At 44.9% G+C, this 20628-nt stretch overlaps 1 protein-coding gene across 1 annotated transcript in view; it reads left to right on the top strand.

Annotated features, from left to right (window-relative positions):
- ADAM12 (ADAM metallopeptidase domain 12) overlaps window positions 1–20398 on the top strand; it is a 583999-nt gene extending 563601 nt beyond the window's left edge. The window contains exons 22-23 of the mRNA XM_040437739.1: window positions 7990–8117; window positions 18231–20398. Coding sequence (XP_040293673.1) covers window positions 7990–8117; window positions 18231–18288 — 186 coding nt within the window. The 3' untranslated portion in view covers window positions 18289–20398. The remainder of the gene's footprint in view (window positions 1–7989; window positions 8118–18230) is intronic.
- The last annotated feature ends 230 nt before the right edge of the window (window positions 20399–20628 follow it).

Raw genomic sequence — 20628 nt, 5'->3', positions numbered from 1 at the left:
CTTCAGGGACATACAGGACATTATAATCTGCCTCAATGATAGGATCGGTTTACCTCTAAACATATCTCTTTCTATATGTCTTTGACTTCTCTTTTTCTCTTTATCCTGTTTGTATTGCTTCCTCCCTAGTGTTCCTTTTCTCTTGTCTCCCCCCCCCCCATACAATAAATCTTATTTTTATTTTATTTTATTTCTCCCTTTTCAATTGTTGTGGTTTTTGGTTATACTTTTTGTATATTCTTGTTTACATTCAATCAGGCTCTATTTTTTCATTAGAAGGGTAGACTTACCTCTCAGCGTTGCTATTAGACTGATATTCCAAAAAGCTCCTGAGAATGTTTACGTTAATACTTTGTTATGCAGAGCCTAGACTCTACTTAAAGTGCTAAATATACATGCACTATTAGTTACTACATACCTCTTACCCTTTTGAATTCTAAGGTTTTGTCACTTTATAATATTGTACCTGCAATTACCTATGTGAATCAGTCATCATACTTTGGTCACCTCTACAATCCTCAGTTTTTTTTCTTTTTCAAAAAAGTGTAAAACCCAATAAACGCTTTAATTATAAATAGAGCCTCATCACTGATAACGAGCGGCACCTGAGGAGAGGTGAGATCCTGCTAAACAACATACATAGAGGACAACAGAGAGACCTGTCAGATAGCCTCACATGCAGCAAGTCTATCCGATCTTCTCACCTCTCTCACAGGAGGGACCGTGACAGCTACATCTCCTGTACATCATCCTGCTCAGAAGCAGACCCTTACCCCTAATGTTTTAGAGGGTCACCAGCAGTCCCTCGTCCATAATGTTTTAGATGGTCAGATCAGCAGCAGGCCCTCGCCCCTAATGTTTTAGAGGGTCACCAGCAGGCCATCAATCATATTTTTTTTAAAGGGTGTGTATGATGCCCTCCCTTTTTGTGCAATAAAGGGTGTATTGGAGTGCTGGTTCCTTGTAATTTTTGGGAGCCTTTTCCCTTAGTGCATAGGCTTTATGAGTGTAGGAGTCCCACTACCTGTACTATTGTACCACAATGTGAATGAGGCCCTCCTTTATGTGATATACAGGTTGTATCGGAGTGCCTCTTCCTTGTAACTTTTGGCAGCACTTGCACTTTATATACAAGTAATTATACAGGAAAGAATGTTTCCTAACAATTTTTCCTCGAAAATCGATTTTATCTTCGGTTTTGTGCATATTATTGTCAGTCTGTAAAAGTGGCGTACTACTCGGACAACATGGTTCCCAGCAGTGACCTGGGAGTCCAAGATGTATCCAGACATCCTCCCCATGCTGTTCCCGAACCATTTCAGTGGTGTTTCCATCAATTTCTGACCTTTTCCTGTGAACCAGACACCCTCCCCTCTTCAGAGCAGGGGGTGCCTGGTTTAATGCTCGGGTTCTCCCATTGACTTCCATTGTGCTCGGGTTTTCTGTAGAGCACCCAAGCATCCCGAGGTGTTCAGCCCAAGCACCCGAGCACCCTAAGTGGAAACAGTGAAAAAAAGAAAAGTAAAATAAAAAAAAGTCAGTGTCCTCCAGAGGTCTTTTAATGACCACCTGGGGGACTTCTTATGTGCCAAAAATAAATTAAAATATAAGTAAAAAATAAATAAATAAATAAAATCTAAAAAAAAAAAACATCCTAATACAAAGTCCCAACTGTCAAGTTAAAAAAAAATTCATAAAAAAAATCGCAGTCAAACAAATAAAAAAGCTACGGTCACTAAACCACCATATGCACAAAAAGTTGCCTTGACATTCAGGCCTTTTTTGGGCCTGGTCAAGAAAGGGTTAATGACTAGATTTTTTTTGCAGCCGTGGGCTCAGCTATTTTGCGGAATGGGTGGGGACCCATTCATTTCTATGGGGCCGCAAAAGATGCGGACAGCACACAGTGTGCTTTCCGCATCCGCGAAAAAATAAATAAATAGAACACGTCCTATTCTAGTCCGCAATTGCGGACAAGAATAGGCATTTTCTATGAGAGCGACGGCATGTGTGGTCCGCAAATTGCAGAATGCACATGGGCCGGTATCCGTGTTTTGCGGATCTCCAAAACACCACGTTCGTGTGAATGTAGCCTGAGGCACCGCGATCCGGTTTCTAGATGCACTTTTGGAAGCTAAAATCAGGACTGGATCATAAAAGGAAAAAAAAGTATAAAGGACAAAACCAATTTTTTCTCTTTTTTGAAGTCACTCCTGATTTTGACTTCCAAAACCGCATCCACAAACCTGATTGTGTAGCCATAGCCTTAGGATAAAGCATCAATGGATGATGGGTCGGGCACAAGCCCCGGACCAAGCCAGTCAGCAGAACTAAGGGTCCTTTGTTTAATGGTTTATCTAGGCACAGCGCCATAGATGCGTGTGTGGCTGTGCCTGGTACTGCGGCACAGCCCAGTTCACCTGAATAATAGATCTAGCGTGACCTATTATTGTTATGGCCCCACTGTCCTTTATAGGATAATGTCCCAATCTATAACTGTTCCTATGACCAGTAAGTGTACTTTGGGGATGTAAGATAAGTACTCGTCTATCAGATTGCAGCCTCCTACCTTGCCTGCTCTCCTGGAACATCCTGACGACTTCAATATCCTTGTATTTCACAGAAGGGGGGACATTACATTGCATATAATACGGAGGAGAACATCCTACTCTCTCCACTTATTCCCTGGCAATTGCCATTTAGATGGGAAATTGGTGCGTTCTCTGCCTCCGCAGCATAATTCCCACTTCTTTTTCATACTTGATAAGCTCAGCCTGACGGCAGTGCTGTGGGTTGCCGGCAGCAGTATCCGCGGCCTCCTCGCCGCTGCTTGTACTTGTGGTTTTGGTGCCTGTTTTCCTGATTGCTCGCCTGGAGAGCAGAACACATTAAACAACCGTTCTGAGCAGCTCAGGCGGCACGTGGAATGGAGGCGCCACATTACTGCTCGCCGGTCTGTGAATGCATACAATAAGACCCTCCTGTGCCTTCTTTACTGGGGTTGTTCTGGTAATTGTAGTGCAGGAGGATGGAGATTCAGGTTAGTAAGTTTTCATTAGAAAATCATATCTACTTACTGCCAAAAACTGCGCCACACCCGTCCGCAGGTTGTGTGCGGCACTCTGTCTCCACTCCTATTCATGTCCGTGGAGCTGAGCTGCAATGCCAGTCATAACCTCTGGACAAGGGAGGCGCTGTTTCTGTTTTTAAACCTATATCACCACTTTTTATATCACTAAAGTGAATTGATTCTACAATGAAATGTTCTGCAAAAGTTTTACTATGTACGGTAGTGCGGTATATGAATTCCTCATCATTAGATCTCTGTTTGCTGTCAGTGAGCGAAACCAGACAGAGGCTGAATACCCTGTTCAGACCTAAAACAGCTAAGGCCCCTTTCACACGGGCGAGTATTCCGCGCGGATGCGATGCGTGAGTTGAACGCACTGCACCCGCACTGAATCCGGACCCATTCATTTCTATGGGCTGTGCACACGAGCGGTGATTTTCACGCATCACTTGTGCGTTGCGTGAAAATCGCAGCATGCTCTATATTCTGCGTTTTTCACGCAACGCAGGCCCCATAGAAGTGAATGGGGTTGCGTGAAAATCGCAAGCATCCGCAAGCAAGTGCGGATGCGTTGCGATTTTCATGCACGGTTGCTAGGAGATGATCATTATTATTTCCCCTTATAACATGGTTATAAGGGAAAATAATACAATCTACAGAACACCGATCCCAAGCCTGAACTTCTGTGAAGTGCGAGTGCAAAACGCATTACAATGTTTTGCACTTGCGCGGAAAAATCGTGCATGTTCCCGCAACGCACCCGAGCGAGTATTCCGCTTGGGTGCAATGTGTGATGCGAACGCATTGCGCCCGCACGGAATCCGGACCCATTCATTTCAATGGGGCTGTGTACATGTGCGTTGGTTTTCACGCATCACTCTTGCGTTGCGTTAAAATAGCAGCATGCTCTGTATTCTGCGTTTTTCACACAACGCGGGCCCCATAGAAGTGAATGGAGCTGCGTGACAATCGCATCCGCAAACAAGTGCGGATGCGATGCGTTTTTCACGCATGGTTGCTAAGAGATGTTGTTTGTATACTGTACATTGTTTTTTATCACGCACGTGCAAAACGCATTAAATTGCATCGCACCCGCGGGATAAAAACTGAACGAGATCGCAAACAAAGCTGAATGGACTTGCTTGCGAAATCGGACACGCGCGTCTGCAAGGGGCCTTAATGTTACAAAAAAGATAAAAGATAAAAATCAAACATCATACAGTACCTGACAATCCCTCTAACGAAGCTAGAATCAGCCCTGCACCTCACACAGATACAGAGATTTCCCCATTGACCAATTGTGATTACTAGATTCTCTTCAAGCTGGCAGCACAGGAGGTGTGCCCTTTCTAAGGGGCGTGTCCTTTCTGCTACAGCTCTCTCCCAATCACAGCTCGGAAGGTGTGTCCTTTCTGCTGCAGCTCTCTCCCAATCACAGCTCGGAAGGTGTGTCCTTTCTAAGGGACGTGTCCTTTCTGCTACAGCTCTCTCCCTATCACAGTTCAAGGACATGTCCTTTCTGCTGCAGCTCTCTCCCAATCACATCTCGGGAGGTGTGTCCTTTCTGCTACAGCTTTCTCGCCACAGCTTCTATCAGTAGATATGTCTGGTGACAGTTGAAGGATAGAACTGAGCATGTGCAACCACCCTAATAGGTGGACGTGCACATTACTATACAAATTTAACACCAGGTGGCACCATAGTAAGGAAATAAAGAGAATATCTCACAACTGGAGCATTTTTGCAACAAAATGTTAATTACAAAATTAACTAGTTTTTCACGCTGAATTATACTAAAATAACATTTAATGGTGGCACAACCTCTTTAAAGGGGTATTCCCACTTTGGGATGCATCACGATAGATGCGGCTCACACCTCTAGAACCTGCTCCTATGTGGAGAATAGGGTTCCCTGACCACATCCAGACAGAGAATGAATAGAGAGGCAGCGACTGTCTTCGTAACTCTTATAGAAGTGAATAATGGAATAATGGAGAAAGCTGCATACATCAGCCTCTGCCTGGAAGCTCTGGCAGACAATTTACACATGGTTCATGGGTCAGGGGATCCCACAGGTGAGACATCCCCCATCTATCATTCAAGTATGGCATATCGGTTGACTATGCCATAAAAGCCCAAGGTAGAAAAATCCATTTTACCGTGTGAAGTCCAGGTTCACACATTACCTCCACTGATACATTGTAACAAACCATTAGGACAGGAGAAAGATTTGTGCTGCAAATGGATCAAGTGTCTGGACACATCTGTCAAAGCTTATCTGGCAGGAAACTGGCAGATGTTGAGGGACATCTGAGCTGCCCCAGTGCACACAGATCCCAGTAAACAGGAGCTTTAGACCGTCCATACTGGCAAATATTAATTTTTGCTCTCTAGATATCATAGTTCATATGAAGTTCTTTTTTTTTTTTTTTTCAGGAACAGCGCCACTCTTGTCTACTGGCTGTGTCTGGTATTGCATGGACAAGAGTGATTCTGGTTCTGGAAAAGCAGACCTTTTTTGTAAACTCAGACAACCCCTTTAGTTTAAACAAGAAGTCGGGAGTCGGGACCATAAGGCACAAATTCCATCCGCTCCACCAATCCTAAGTATGATGGATTCACAGCTCCTCAATATTTGATGATCCACATCTTCACATTGCACATTAAATGGATGACTGCAAAGTGTTCTGGAGTAAGAGGAAGGCATTAACGTGTATTCTGGCTTTAATGAATACATTTTTTTTATGTAGACAATAGGATGCTGAATGATTTTCTAATATACATCTACGGTATTTAAAATTTTGCTTGCAGACCTTTATAATATCCATACAGTTGCCTCTCCCTAAAGAAAAAAAAAATGGTACAGTCCACTTTAGTCCTATAAAAGGCATCCATTAGAGAGCTGGATAGGACTAAACATGGCGTCGGTCATGTGACCCTTACAAGTGTCATGTGACCTGACTTTCAGTTAACTGCCCAGGTGTCTAACATGTAAATATTAGTGCACTGAGGAGCAGAACATATACAGTATATACAGTCATCGGATCCCCACCGGGGAACGCCCGCTTATGGGCGGTGTTTAGGTTAGCCTCACCTGTTTTTGGCCTGGGACAGCCTGAATTTGCTGGGACAGTTTCGGAAAATCAGGGACAGTCCTGCCAAATTCAGGACAGTTGACAACTACGTACAGTATTACTATCTGCAGCAGTATCTCTTCATGTCTGTTAGAGTCTGTGTAGAAAGAGATCTTTGTGTGTGTGTGTGTGTGTGTGTGTGTGTGTGTTGTGTTTTTTTTTTTTACACTAAACTTTATAAACATGACAACATCACCTAGAGACAGACAGCCATTTTATAAATCACCTAAAGACAGGCAGCAATGTAAATACACACAGTAATTTAGTCATACCTCCCAACCAACCCGGATTTTGGTGGCTGTCCTGCTGTCAACTAAAACAGTTGATTGCAATGGACAAAAAACTTTAGGTTTTTGTTCAGCCAAAACCCGGCACTCATGCTGGAAAGCGTCCGGATCCCATTATAGTCTATTGTGTCTGGCGTTGAACTGCAGTATCCAGCAATGCCGGATTCGGTGAACTCTGTCAGGCTGTTCTCTGCCATAACAGCCTGCCAGATACGTTTACCACAGATGTGAACATAGCCTTAGACCGACATTTCATGTGTCGGGCTTAGTAAGATGCCAAAAATGTCTTAGGAGGCACGGGCCTCTTAATAAAGGTTTGGCATCTTTGCCAGAAACTGACAATAAATCTGGCACACTGCAAAAGACCTTGCCCCTCCTGTCAAGTTCCACCCACTGTTTTTTTTTTTTTTTTTAGGTGCCAGGAGTGCTGCAATAATCCAAAAAGTTGCTGAGTTTTTGTGAAAATGATGCTTTTTTAAAAAAAAATATCACCTTTTTAGTGCCAGTTTCTGACGTAAAGGCCATGATTAGGTCACCACATTGTTTTGTTTTGTTCTTTAACAACCCCCCTTCAAAAAATGTGGATTTGACATGGATTTTGGTGCAGAATTGACTTCATGTCAATGTGGGATTTTGCACCATTGAAAAAAATCTGCACAGAAACCCACACGTATTAGTTACATTAAGGGGGTTGTACCACAAAAGATACTACAGTTTTCCAACCAGCACCTGGATCTGAATATAATTACATGTAATTAAAAACGTATTATAGCTACTGAGTTATTCAGTGAAATCTATCTGTGTAGCGCCACCTGCTGTTTGCTCTTTTTCTAATTTTTCTGTCATGCTCATGGAAAGGACACTCTCCCTGAGAAAGGACACTCCCCCTGAGAAAGAACACTCCCCCTGAGAAAGGACACTCCCCCAGAGAAAGGACACTCCCCCTGAGAAAAGACACTCTCCCTGAGAAAGGACACTCCCCCAGAGAAAGGACACTCCCCCTGAGAAAAGACACTCTCTCTGAGAAAGGACACTCTCCCTGAGAAAGGACACTCTCCCTGAGAAAGGACACTCTCCCTGAGAAAGGACACTCTCCCTGAGAAAGGACACTCCTCCTTAGAAAGGACACTGCCCCTGAGCTGCCAGTCTGAAATAAATCTGGTAGAACAATTGGAGCAAGGAATGTGGAGATCTCTGGACCCATGTGAGGTACAGGGCTGGTTCTAGCTTTGTTAGAAAGAGGTTGTCATGTACTAGATTATGTATCATTTTCATTTTTTACATTATTCATGGGATAACCCCTTTACGTTGATCCGTGGCACATTTACCTGCGCATACATGTCAGCTTGGACACGTGTGAACATACCCTAAGTTTTATGGCGTTTCTATACAAAGCTACTGCAGATTCAGCAGAGATCACATTTTGCTTCTCCTCTTACCATTTCCCACTGAAATATTTATTCAGACGAGAATTTAATGACTCTTATTTTGCTTCCAGGGATCGCACATACCCAGCCCTCCGCAGAAGCCACTGCCGGCAGATCCTTTGAATAAGAATACCCGGTCGGATGGTGCCTCCAGCTCCATGTATGATCAAGGAGCCGTGCCTCAGATCACTCCTGTGAGGTATGCCCTACACACACCGCAGAGGAGCCTCACTGGGACTGCAGGGGTTAAGTCTGGCAGAACGAGAAATTAGGTTTTATTCTCTGCACCTCACTTTTTTTTTTTTTTGCAAAGTTGAGCGCTTCAGGCAGCAGAGGAACTGGACTGTAAATGAGTTGGATCAGAAACAGTTTTGACTTGTAGTTGCCTTTAGCTGTTACAACGAAGTCTGAAATATCATCAGTGACGGCCCCCGATCCCCCCCGTCCACCCGGGAAGGTGCACGCTCCCAGGTGAAGGGGCAGTTTCCAAATGTCACAATTCAGACTTCCTTTTGCAATCGTGTTTTGTAACAGTGGAAAGAAAATAATAAGAGATTTGTAGTGAATTGATGTCGCGCCACAAGGAGACCGGGGGACAACATACGGCAGTCTGAGAGAGGCACAGCCATACATAGCAATCCAGTCCTGGAGAAATGGCGGGATTAAAGGAGCCTTCAGTTATCCACATAGACATAGGACATGCCAGGTACTAAAGCATAGCCTGCAGGGGGGTGCAGAGTTTGTGCCCACGCTTGTAAATGGGCAGTGCAGATTAGATAGACAGACAGATAGATGCAATATATACACTGCTCAAAAAAATAAAGGGAACACTTAAACAACACAATGTAACTCCAAGTCAATCACACTTCTGTGAAATCAAACTGTCCACTTAGGAAGCAACACTGAGTGACAATCAATTTCACATGCTGTTGTGCAAATGGGATAGACAACAGGTGGAAATTATAGGCAATTAGCAAGACACCCCCAATAAAGGAGTGGTTCTGCAGGTGGTGACCTGACCACTTCTCAGTTCCTATGCTTCCTGGCTGATGTTTTGGTCACTTTTGAATGCTGCCGGTGCTTTCACTCTAGTGGTAGCATGAGACGGAGTCTACAACCCACACAAGTGGCTCAGGTAGTGCAGCTTATCCAGGATGGCACATCAATGCGAGCTGTGGCAAGAAGGTTTGCTGTGTCTGTCAGCGTAGTGTCCAGAGCATGGAGGCGCTACCAGGAGACAGGCCAGTACATCAGGAGACGTGGAGGAGGCCGTAGGAGGGCAACAACCCAGCAGCAGGACCGCTACCTCCGCCTTTGTGCAAGAAGGAACAGGAGGAGCACTGCCAGAGCCCTGCAAAATGACCTCCAGCAGGCCACAAATGTGCATGTGTCTGCTCAAACGGTCAGAAACAGACTCCATGAGGGTGATATGAGGGCCCGACGTCCACAGGTGGGGGTTGTGCTTACAGCCCAACACCGTGCAGGACGTTTGGCATTTGCCAGAAAACACCAAGATTGGCAAATTCGCCACTGGCGCCCTGTGCTCTTCACAGATGAATGCAGGTTCACACTGAGCACATGTGACAGACGTGACAGAGTCTGGAGACGCCGTGGAGAACGTTCTGCTGCCTGCAACATCCTCCAGCATGACCGGTTTGTCATTAGGTCAGTAATGGTGTGGGGTGGCATTTCTTTGGAGGGCCGCACAGCCCTCCATGTGCTCGCCAGAGGTAGCCTGACTGCCATTAGGTACCGAGATGAGATCCTCAGACCCCTTGTGAGACCATATGCTGGTGCGGTTGGCCCTGGGTTCCTCCTAATGCAAGACAATGCTAGACCTCATGTGGCTGGAGTGTGTCAGCAGTTCCTGCAAGACGAAGGCATTGATGCTATGGACTGGCCCGCCCATTCCCCAGACCTGAATCCAATTGAGCACATCTGGGACATCACGTCTCGCTCTATCCACCAACGTCACGTTGCACCACAGAGTGTCCAGGAGTTGGCAGATGCTTTAGTCCAGGTCTGGGAGGAGATCCCCCAGGAGACCGTCCGCCACCTCATCAGGAGCATGCACAGGCGTTGTAGGGAGGTCATACAGGCACGTGGAGGCCACACACACTACTGAGCCTCATTTTGACTTGTTTTAAGGACATTACATCAAAGTTGGATCAGCCTGTAGTGTGTTTTTCCACTTTAATTTTGAGGGTGACTCCAAATCCAGACCTCCATGGGTTAAAAAATTAGATTTCCATTATTTTTTTTTGTGTGATTTTGTTGTCAGCACATTCAACTATGTAAAGAACAAAGTATTTCAGAAGAATATTTAATTAATTCAGATCTAGGATGTGTTATTATTGTGTTCCCTTTATTTTTTTGAGCAGTGTAGATATGATAGATGCAATATATAGAGATCGCTAGATAGATGTTACATTTGGTTCACACCTGAGCGTATTCGATAAGCGCTGTTTACAGGCGTTTTTATCAGGCGTTTTTTGAGGCGTATTTTGGGGCGTTTTTGTATTTTGGAAACGCGCGTTGTACGCGCGTTCTTGCTATTGACCATAGAGGCGTACAATGAAAAACAGAGGTGTTACGCGCGACAATACGCCCCAAAGAAGCTCCTGTACTTCTTGGGGCGTAGGGCGTTTTACAGCTCGTTCGTACGCGCTGTAAAACACTCAGGTGAGAACCATGCCCAGAGGGAAACATTGGTTTTTTCCTGTTGAGCGTTTTGCAGCGCGTAGAAACGCGCTGTAAAACGCTCAGGTGTGAACCTAGCCTTTTAGATATAAAAATTATGTTTTAATACATGCAAATGAGCCTCTAGGAGCAACGTGGGTGTTGCTGTTACACCAAGAGGTTCAGCTCTCTCTAGAACTGCTGCGGCCTCTCCAATTTGATTGAACAACAGGACCCGGTATTATGATGTTTTGCTGGAGACGGTGCGTCAGTTGCACAGAGAGCTGAGCCACTAGGTGTAACGGTAATGCCCCCATTGCTCCTAGAGGCTCATTTGTATATATTAAAACATAACTTTTCTCAGCAATGTGGGCACATGCAGTATCTCGCAAAAGTGGGTACATCCCTCGTTTTTGTAAATATTTTATTATATCTTTTCCTGGGGCAACACTGAAGATCTGACACGTTGATACAATGTACAGTAGTCGGTGTACGGCTTGTATAACAGTGTAAATGTGGTGTGCCCTCAAAATAACTCAACACACTGCCGCTGCCAACAAAAAAAGTGAGTACACCCCTAAGTGAAAAAGGCCAAATTGTGCCCAATTAGCCATTTTCCCTTCCCAATACTATGTGACTCGTTAGTGTTACAAGGTCTCAGGTGTGAATGGGGAGCAGGTGTGTTACATTTGGCGTTATCGCTCTCACACCCTCTCATACTGGTCGCTGGAAGTTCAACATGGCTCCTCATGGCACAGAACTCTCTGGGGATCTGAAAAAAAGAATTGTTCTCTACATAGAGATGGCCAACCTGCGGCTCTCCAGCTGTTGTAAAACTACAACTCCCACTATGCCCTGCTGTAAGCTGATAGCTGTAGGTAGTCTGGGCATGATGGGAGTTGTAGTTTTGCAACATCTGGAGAGCCTCAGGTTGGCCATCCCTGGCCTAGGCTATAAGAAGATTGCCAACACCCTGAAACTGAGCTGCGGCACGGTGGCACGAGACCATACAGCAATTTAACAAGACAGGTTCCACTCAGAACAGGCCTCGCCATGGTCGACCAAAGAAGTTGGGTGCACGTGCTCAGCGTCATAGCCAGAGATTGTATGAGAGCTGCCAGCATCGCTGCAGAGGTTACAGGGGTGGGGGGTCAGCCCGTCAGTGCTCGGACCACACACTGGTCTGCATGGCTGTTGTCCCAGAAGGAAGCCTCTTCTAAAGATGATGCACAAAAAAGCCTGCAAACAGTTTGCTGAAGACAGGCAGACTAAGGACATGGACTACTGGAACCATGTGCTGTGGTCTGATGAGACCAAGATAAACTTATTTGGTTCAGATGGTGTCAAGTGTGTGTGGCGGTAACCAGTACAAAGACAAGTGTGTCCTGCCTACAGTCAAGCATGGTGGTGGGGGTGTCATGGTTTGGGGCTGCATGAGCGCTGCCGGCTGTGGGGAGCTACAGTCCATTGAGGGAACCATCAATGCCAACATGTACTGTGACATACTGAAGCAGAGCCTGATCCCCCTCCCTTCGGAAACGGAGCCGCAGGGCACTATTCCAACATGATAACCTCAAAAATAACCATTGCCTTGCTAAAGAAACTGAGGGTAAAGGTCCTGGACTGGCCAAGCATGTCTCCAGACCTAAACCCTATTGAGAATCTGTGGGGCATCCTCAAATTGAAGGTGGAGGAGCGCAAGGTCTGTAACATCCACCAGCTCCGTGATGTCTTCATGGAGGAGTGGAAGAGGATTCCAGAGGCAACCTGTGAAGCTCTGGTGACCTCCATGCCCAAGAGAGTTAAGGCAGTGCTGGAAAATAATGGTGGTCACACAAAATATTGACACATTGGGCACAATTTGGCCATCACCACGTAGGGATGTACTCACTTTTGTTGCCAGCGGTTTAGACATTAATGGCTGTATACACTGTTATACAAGGTGGACGCCGACTGCTTTACATTGTATCAAAGTGTCAGATCTTCAGTGCTGTCCCAGGAAAAGATATAACAAAATATTAAAAAAATGTGAGGGGTGGACTCGCTTCTGTGAGATACTGTATGAACATGGGACCAACACAGATGCCTTCAGCTGCCAAGTGCACATGCAACATGTCAGCCAGTGTCATAGGGACAAATCTGCCGACAGATGCCCTTTTAAGGGCTCATGCACATATATTTTTTCCGTGTCTGTTCTTTTTTTTCTTCCACTTCAATGGGGCCGCAAAAAGAAAACGGAAATCACTCTGTGTACACGTCCTTATGTCCGCATGGCTGTTCTGCCAAAAAAATAGTCCTATTATTGTCCACATTACAGACAAGGATAGGACTGTTCTGTTAGGCTAAATGCACACGATCAGGATTGCGTGCGGATTTTCCACGCGTGGAAAATCCGCACTGTAGGTCATGTACATTGTATTCTATGAGAATTTGAAATTCTCAAAGCACACGATGCAGATTTTTTTTCCGTGCGGATTTTAAAATCCACAGCATGTCAATTTATTTTATTTTTCCTGACCAAATTTCTTAGTAGGATCATCGCAACTCAACTCTGGCGCTCGCTGCAGACCAGTAACAGTCCACGCCCGCTACTGGTTCGTAGCCTGGTGGTTGGGGACCGCTGCTTTAAGGCCCATAGCATCTGTAAGGTCTGCCTCTTGCAAACACCCATCAACCAGAACACGTCGACAGATAACGTGTGCGCGGAACGCGTATCGTAGTCAACATGATTGACCAGATTTCAGCTCACAGAAGTATAAACTGGCAGATCTATTCCGCCATGTCGAGAACTGCAGCGACGATTGCAAGTTTACTGGAAACGAAGAGAGAAAACACGTTTCTCCTGCTCATGGACTCTGAGGCCAGAAAAGCAGTGCGCTCCGAGTCCATTCATTAGTGTCCCTCTCATTCAACAAGTGCATTATATTCTTCCTCTACATCAGGGGAATCTCTTAAAAGACTACAAAACAGACTGCGCTAGCTCAGATTCATTGCTTTCTGAGGATCCCGGGGCTGTTAGATTTATTACAGTGCGTGGTCTTTGCACGGTGGAGGCTGTAATACAAACAGCAATCCCACTGCTCGAGCAGAACACCTACAATGAATTAAAGGCAGAGTTCTAGTACAAGTGAAAAATTCATTATCTTTCTGCTAAAAAAAATAAAACATGGACTTGTAAATGCTTAAAATGTCCCTGTACTTTTAATAAACAGTTGATATGTCATAGTGACATCAATGGTTCTGATCTGTGGGGGTCCGAGGGCTGAGACCCGCACCAATCGCTAAAACGACGTGAAAGAAGCGCGCGCACAGAGCGCTGTCTCTCCTCACTGCAGGGGACGGGCTAATAGATTGTCAGCAGTGAGGAGCGTCAGAGCTCTGTGTGAGTGCTTCTTTCTGCTCTTTTTAGCAACTGGTGGGGGGGTCTCGGCACTCAGAACCCCCACCCATCAATATGTCACTATGGCATATCAAAAGTTTTTTCAATTTTCTCTATGGATACAATTGCTAAACTGTATGTCATAATAAAGAACTTTGGCCATGCTCACACTCGGGATTCCACACTGCTGATCCACAGTACAATACATTTGGATGTGGTCTTCAGAACCCCAGTAGATAAATCTTAAAGGAAACGGATCACAAAGATGAGAGCCCCTTTCCATATCCTCTACCAAGGCACATGGACAACCTGGGGGAGGGTTTTTCACTCCGACAGACTTGGCCCACCCATGTATTACATGGTGAACGATGCAGTGGTGGTCAAGGGTAGTGAAGGGGTTCACTTAGGGCAGTGGAGGAGCCAATATTTCATCCCTGGTCTCCGTTTACAGGTTCCAGCATTGTCCTTTGACAGTGTTCATACTTCATTTTTCTGTCCCGCTTTGATCATAGAGGTCAATGTAGGGAAGGAATAGAGCGCGCTGTGCAGCGGTGATTGAACAGCCACACAACATTTCGCTCTATGATTGGGCAGAGCGTTTTAGGAGCTCTGCGAGTCTGCATGATAGCATAGGGGTAGTGAGGGTTGTGACAGTAATTTCAGTGTTCCTACAAACATGTGGATGAATTCATAGGCCTGAAAAACATGAATTTTGGTGTCCAATGTCCTGATGAAATGACGATGCCGCGAAATGTCTCCCTTCCAGAACATGCGCTTAGATTGTACCTGCGCGCCCCAATAAAAAACTAATCACTGTACAGAGTTTGTAATACATTTGTGAAAATGGACATGAGAATGGTAATTGTTATATTTTCCTGAAATTTGCAGAGAGGCCGGTTCAGTAATTTTCATAACTGGAAGGACGGGGAAAGTAATTTACTAATAAAGCTTGGTACAGCATGTACATTCTTATTATGGCCTCATAATGTTCTTCACCACCGGCAGAACTGCCAATATTTCCAGATGGTAAATCACCCCCTCAGTCCTACCCAACACAGATCAGACCAGATGATATTCCACCACTTTCAGATCTGCCGACAGCTAGAACAGAGCCGCTGCCATGGTACAGTGACTGAAAGTGCAAAGTATTTGCTATACAACATGCATGCGGTACACCAAAGGCAGACCTCCCAAGTGTCCCTCTTTTTGACCCAAGTCCCCCTGTCCCTCTTTGCTCCTTAAATCTCCCTCTTTTTAATCTGGAGGTAAAGATTTGCATTATTACATTCACAATATTGACCTATTATAAAGTGTTTCTCTGTATATTTTTCCCATTATGGGATTTTAGAAATTTCTATATTCAGATTATTTTTGCACCATTTCGTAAAAGAGAAAACTATTAAAATGTATAGATCTGTGTATAGGAAAATGGATCTTTCACACAATAAACCATAAGTGTCCCTCTTTAATCGTCCAAAAAATTGGGAGGTATGCCAAAGGTACTACAGCTCAGTGTAGCCGGTGAGATGTGCAGTATCCTGCTCCATGCTGCATAATACGGCAAACAATTCAAGTAATGACCCCCCCCCCCTTTTTAGACAGTTGCTGGGGCGTTGCTAAGGTCTCAAAAGATCAAGGGCTCAAGCCCCGGGGCATATGAACCCCTCCCCGCCCCAGTACTAATGGTATATTTGGATGAACATTACATTCCGTGCCACCAAACATACAGGAAAGTAGGGCCCAGTATATAGTCAAATAATCGCAGGTACAATCTGTATACTACAAACACTGATGAAACAAAAAAATAACACGCTGCTTCAAAGATTCAATAAATCAGGTTAAAAACCAGGTAAATGTGATTGACGACCAAACCACTTAGAGCTGCCAAAGCTCGGTCACCAGTAAACAAAGCGGGATGTAGAAAATGAGTACAATAGTCAAAAGTAAAATACATCCTCAGCAGATACAAAATACATAGGTAGCCATATATTAGACGTATTTCCGGCACAGATTGCGGTGCAGCGGTCCTTTGCCAAGCAACCTGCGACTTTTCCCTGCTCACCCCAGGTCTAAAAAAGTGGGCATGGCCTGCAAGCGGCGCCTCTACATAAGTGCGGCCGATCCACCGCCAGTGCAGGGCTTTATTAAGACTGGAGGTGCCAACTTTGGGTCTGTATATACTCTATGTATTTTGTATCTGCTGAGGATGTATTTTACTTTTGACTTTATTTGATTGTACTAATTTTACACATCCCGCTTTGTTTACAGGGGACGGTGCTTTGGCAGCTCTAAGTGTTTTGCTTGTCAATCCCATTTACCTGTTTTTCAAACATACAGGAGTATCCAGCACCACATACCTGTTATATCCTGTGATGTCTGATATAGATGTTTTCTTTCCTTATCTTCTCCATTTGGCCCAGATTGCCATACCGGCTTCTTCCAGCCATGTCTTGTCTCTACAGTTTGCCATATATACATCTTAGACTCCTCACTTTTCTATCAACTTCCTCCTCCTCCTGGTGCCCACACAGTGGTATCCTGCTGCTACCCCCAATACTATTCCCACTGTGCTCCCCAGTGCCTCCAGAATGCTGTAATGACGATATAACAGTGTGATATAGATAGTCCCTCATACTAACAGTGCTCCCAAAAGTCCCACCAATAGTAATAGTGCCCGCATTACAAATAGGCCTCCTACAGTAATAATGCTCTGCAAATGCGCCCCCATTAATAGCAGTGTCCTACATATTGTGCCTAAAAATAATGCCTCCCACAGTACTAACTATAGTCATTTTGTCCTATAATGCCCCCGGTTCTGATAAAGCTCTCCAAAGTGCCCCCAGTAGCAATAAGGCCCCCTAATTTGGCCCACTAAAGTGCTCCCAGTAGTAATATTCCCACTCCATAAGGCCCCTCTACAGTGCCCCCAGTAGCTATAATGCGCCCCTCTGTAATGTCGGAAGTAGCAATAATGCATCCCTCTATAGTGCCCCCAGTATTTATAATGCGCCCCTCTATGCTGCCTCCAGTATTTATAATGCGCCCCTCTATGCTGCCTCCAGTATTTATAATGCACCTCTCTATGATGCCCTCAGTATTTATAATGTCCCCCTGTAATATCCCAGTACTTATTATGCACCCATCTATATTATACTTATAATGCAACCCTCCATATTATAGTTATAATGGGCCGCTGTAGTGCCCACCCCAGTAGTATGTTACCCCAAAGTGAAAGGGGAAAAAAATATGCACCTGAGTCCCACTCATGCTTCCCTTAGTTACCCGCATCCCAGTGCAGGCGGTGACAATTAGGTCATCACACAGCTTGAGGCCTGGTCACAATGATGTCATCCCTTCATGACTGCACTCGCAGTGCTGCCTCATAGGCCTCAGGCCTAGTCAGCCTGTGGCCTATGAGAGTGAATGATGGGGGTGGGAACTATTGGCTCCCAGGCCTTGCTGTACTATGCAGTTGCAGTTTTATCTGCAGAGGCCACCAAGTTCAGGACCCCGGTCAACACAGATGACACAGGACCTCCAGCTTGCATGTTCTTATGCCCTGCCAATGAGAACAACCTCTCAGCACAAGAAAGCGGTCATGGGCTCGGGAGCTCAGCTTTCCCAGGGAAAGCCGCCCCAGCTGCTGTGGTCACAACAGACCATGGCATCTTAGGGGTTAAAAGTGTTCGATCAACGCTAACGTCGATCACAGACATTAGCCCTGGTTCTCTGCCATGTTTAAAGACCCAACCTGCGCCGTACATATATGGCGTTGGTCGGAAATGCGTTAATAAAGATGCTAAAATTTCTAAAATTCAGTTTTCACTTCCTTATTATGGGGTATTGATTGCAGACTGATGGGGAAAAAAATGTTTGTTTTTTATTTTAGCCCAAGGCCACAACACAACTGCCGTGGATCTGGTCGTAAAAAGTCAGATATCCGCCACATGTGGACACAGCCTTATGCTTTGCTTTAAAGGGGCTTTTTGGGCTAATGATACTGATGACCGGTGGGGGGGCCGCTGATCAGCTGTTTGACAAGTCACCGGCTCCTCTACATGCTGACCAAGCACAGCGCCATACATTGTATAGTGGCTGTGCTTGGTATTGCACTCGTTCACTTCAGATACTGGGGATAGGTCATCAGTAGTAAAATCCCGGAAAAACACCTTTAAACACTTCTCCAAATCCAAGGAAGGTATGGGTTGTAGTTGTCCATAGCTCTAGTTAATGTACTGTTCTGCTTGGTTTCAGACCCGCTCCGAAGGTCCCACCACATCGACCCATCTTTAAGCCGGCCCACCTGAAGTGAGGAGCCAAGGCCTTGTGTGAAGTTTGCACTACGCTCTGACACAAGTTGGAGTCTGTTTACTGAGTCAACTGAACTTTATAAAATTTCCTAAAACTGTAAAAGACGTATCCTACAAAAGGACTGAGCTGTCGCCTTTGGTGCTATGCTGTATGTAGTTGCTCAGGTACTTGTAAATTATTAATTTATGTCGAATATTTAGTACAGTGCAGTGCATTGCACTAGGTATATTTAACCAAAGATGACTTTCCAAAGAAGGGAAATATTTTTCTAACGTCTAGTACACTTGAAATATTTTACCATTTTCTAGTATACTGTATGGAAGGAGGTCTTCATATGTAGGCGTCAATAAGCACGGTCAGAACTGGAGGTTTTGTTTGTAAAATCTGCACTCTTTTTACCATTTTTAAGCATTTACAGTGAGCATTTAGTCAATAAAGCATTTGGTAGAGACAAGTATATTGCTGTATGTTACAATGTATCAACCGCTATGTCAGTCTGTATTTAATATGCTATAATTCCAGTGGTGGAGCGACACGTTTCACGAGCTGGTGAGGTGCTATGGCAATGATTGTACCTGCAACGTCTGCGCTGACTGTAGGCAGAAGCTCCTTGCACTATTGTCAATACATCCAGGAGGAAATATCAACTTTTGAATACAATTTAATTTTTTCAATCCATATAGGTTCAACATTTTTTATATATATCTTTATCCTGGTCGGTGCAGTGTTTTCCTGATACAGAGCTCCAAATCCCCTGCATAGACATAGATCTGATAGATAACATTCCCGGCTTCCAGTGGCCACCACTAGAGGGAGCACTTGAGTATTCTGCATACTAACTATATATAAAACTAAATAAAACAGCATGCAATAAGCTTCCTCTAGTGGCAGACAGCCGGAAGGTTGAAATCAGACCTATTTACAAAAGAATTGCTTTCTGCAAACCCCCCCCCCAGCCTAGAATAAACAAAGGGGGAAGCTTAACTTTAAGGGTGCCTGTACTCCTTGCAGCTAATCCATTAGGACCACACTTGGATCACCACTAATTTCCATTCTTCATCTGTACATGAAGCTCAGTAGTTGTCATCTAAATGCAGAAACTGAAGATCAGCTACAACATCTGTGGGTGCCTGACACTTTGCGGATTCCCAAACTGAAAAATGGCAGCGTAATACAGTATCAGCAAAGTGCATTCGTTTTTCAAAATCTCATGCACAATTTAGCTTTTTTTCGCTCCATGCAATTTTGAAAAATCAGCAGCTTGTCAACTCTTTGTGCTCATTTCACCTTTTTCAACGCAAGGTTAAAATGTGCTGCAAAACCACATCAAATCCGCGAGGAATTTCTGCAAGACAGCCAGCACCTACCTGTGTGCAGGTAGCCTAAAGGATGGTTACATTGTTGCAATAAAATGCATCTAAAATAAAATAAAAAAGTTGCTTTGATCAAAAATATCTTAGCTCCGATGTATACCTATATGTCTCCATGGTTACAGACTATAGATAAACCCTGTGTGCAGTCTCTCTGGAAGTAACACATGACTAAAGAATCAGACTACAAACAAAGGTTTATTTGCAGTCTGTAATTAGGACGACACATAGCTCTGCATTGGAGCTGCATACACATAAGGGTGCAAAGTTATTTTAGATGCACTGGAGCCAATAAAAAAAAAGGCTGCAAAGGTATACATAGTCACAGCTAATTGTTACTATTCTTCATTTGAGGATTTAGAGAACTGAAACGATGACACAAAAAAGGTGCTAAATAAAATTCTGGTGGATTTGGTGAAGTTGACATTATGCCACCAATAAGTCCACGTCACTAGCCTTCATCTCTATTACAACAGAGATAATGTTTACAGAGGATAACCGACAATGCATCAGTGAATGCACGCTGCGGTCTATCCAATCTCCTCACCACAAGGACTCAAAGTGACACGTAAGTGCCTGGAAGATCTGATATCTGCTGCCTGGGAGTCAAATCTCATCAGCCCCATTCACACTTAAGGCCTCCTGTGCGCTCCGTGGCCGTATTGCAGACCGCATTTGCGGATCCGCAATACACGGGCACCGTTCCGTCGGCATTCCGCATCACGGATTGCGGACCCATTCACTTCAATCTATCCGGAGATGCGGAATGGTATGGAACGGAACCCTACGGAAGCACTACAGAGTGCTTCCGTGGGGTTTCGTCCCGTACTTCCGTTCCGCAAAAAGATAGAACATGTCCTATCTTTTTGCGGTACGGCCTGACCACGGACCCATTCACTTTAATCCGCTGCAGCTGCCCCACAGCGGGTGTTCGTGCATTGCGGCCCGCAATTTGTGGGCCCGCACGGCCC

This window comes from Bufo bufo, chromosome 6 (assembly GCF_905171765.1).
Source record: "Bufo bufo chromosome 6, aBufBuf1.1, whole genome shotgun sequence".
In the NCBI taxonomy this organism is placed as follows: Eukaryota; Metazoa; Chordata; class Amphibia; order Anura; family Bufonidae; genus Bufo; species Bufo bufo.
The sequence above is the reverse complement of the archived record's forward strand: the minus strand, read 5'-3'. Positions and strand labels throughout refer to the sequence as shown.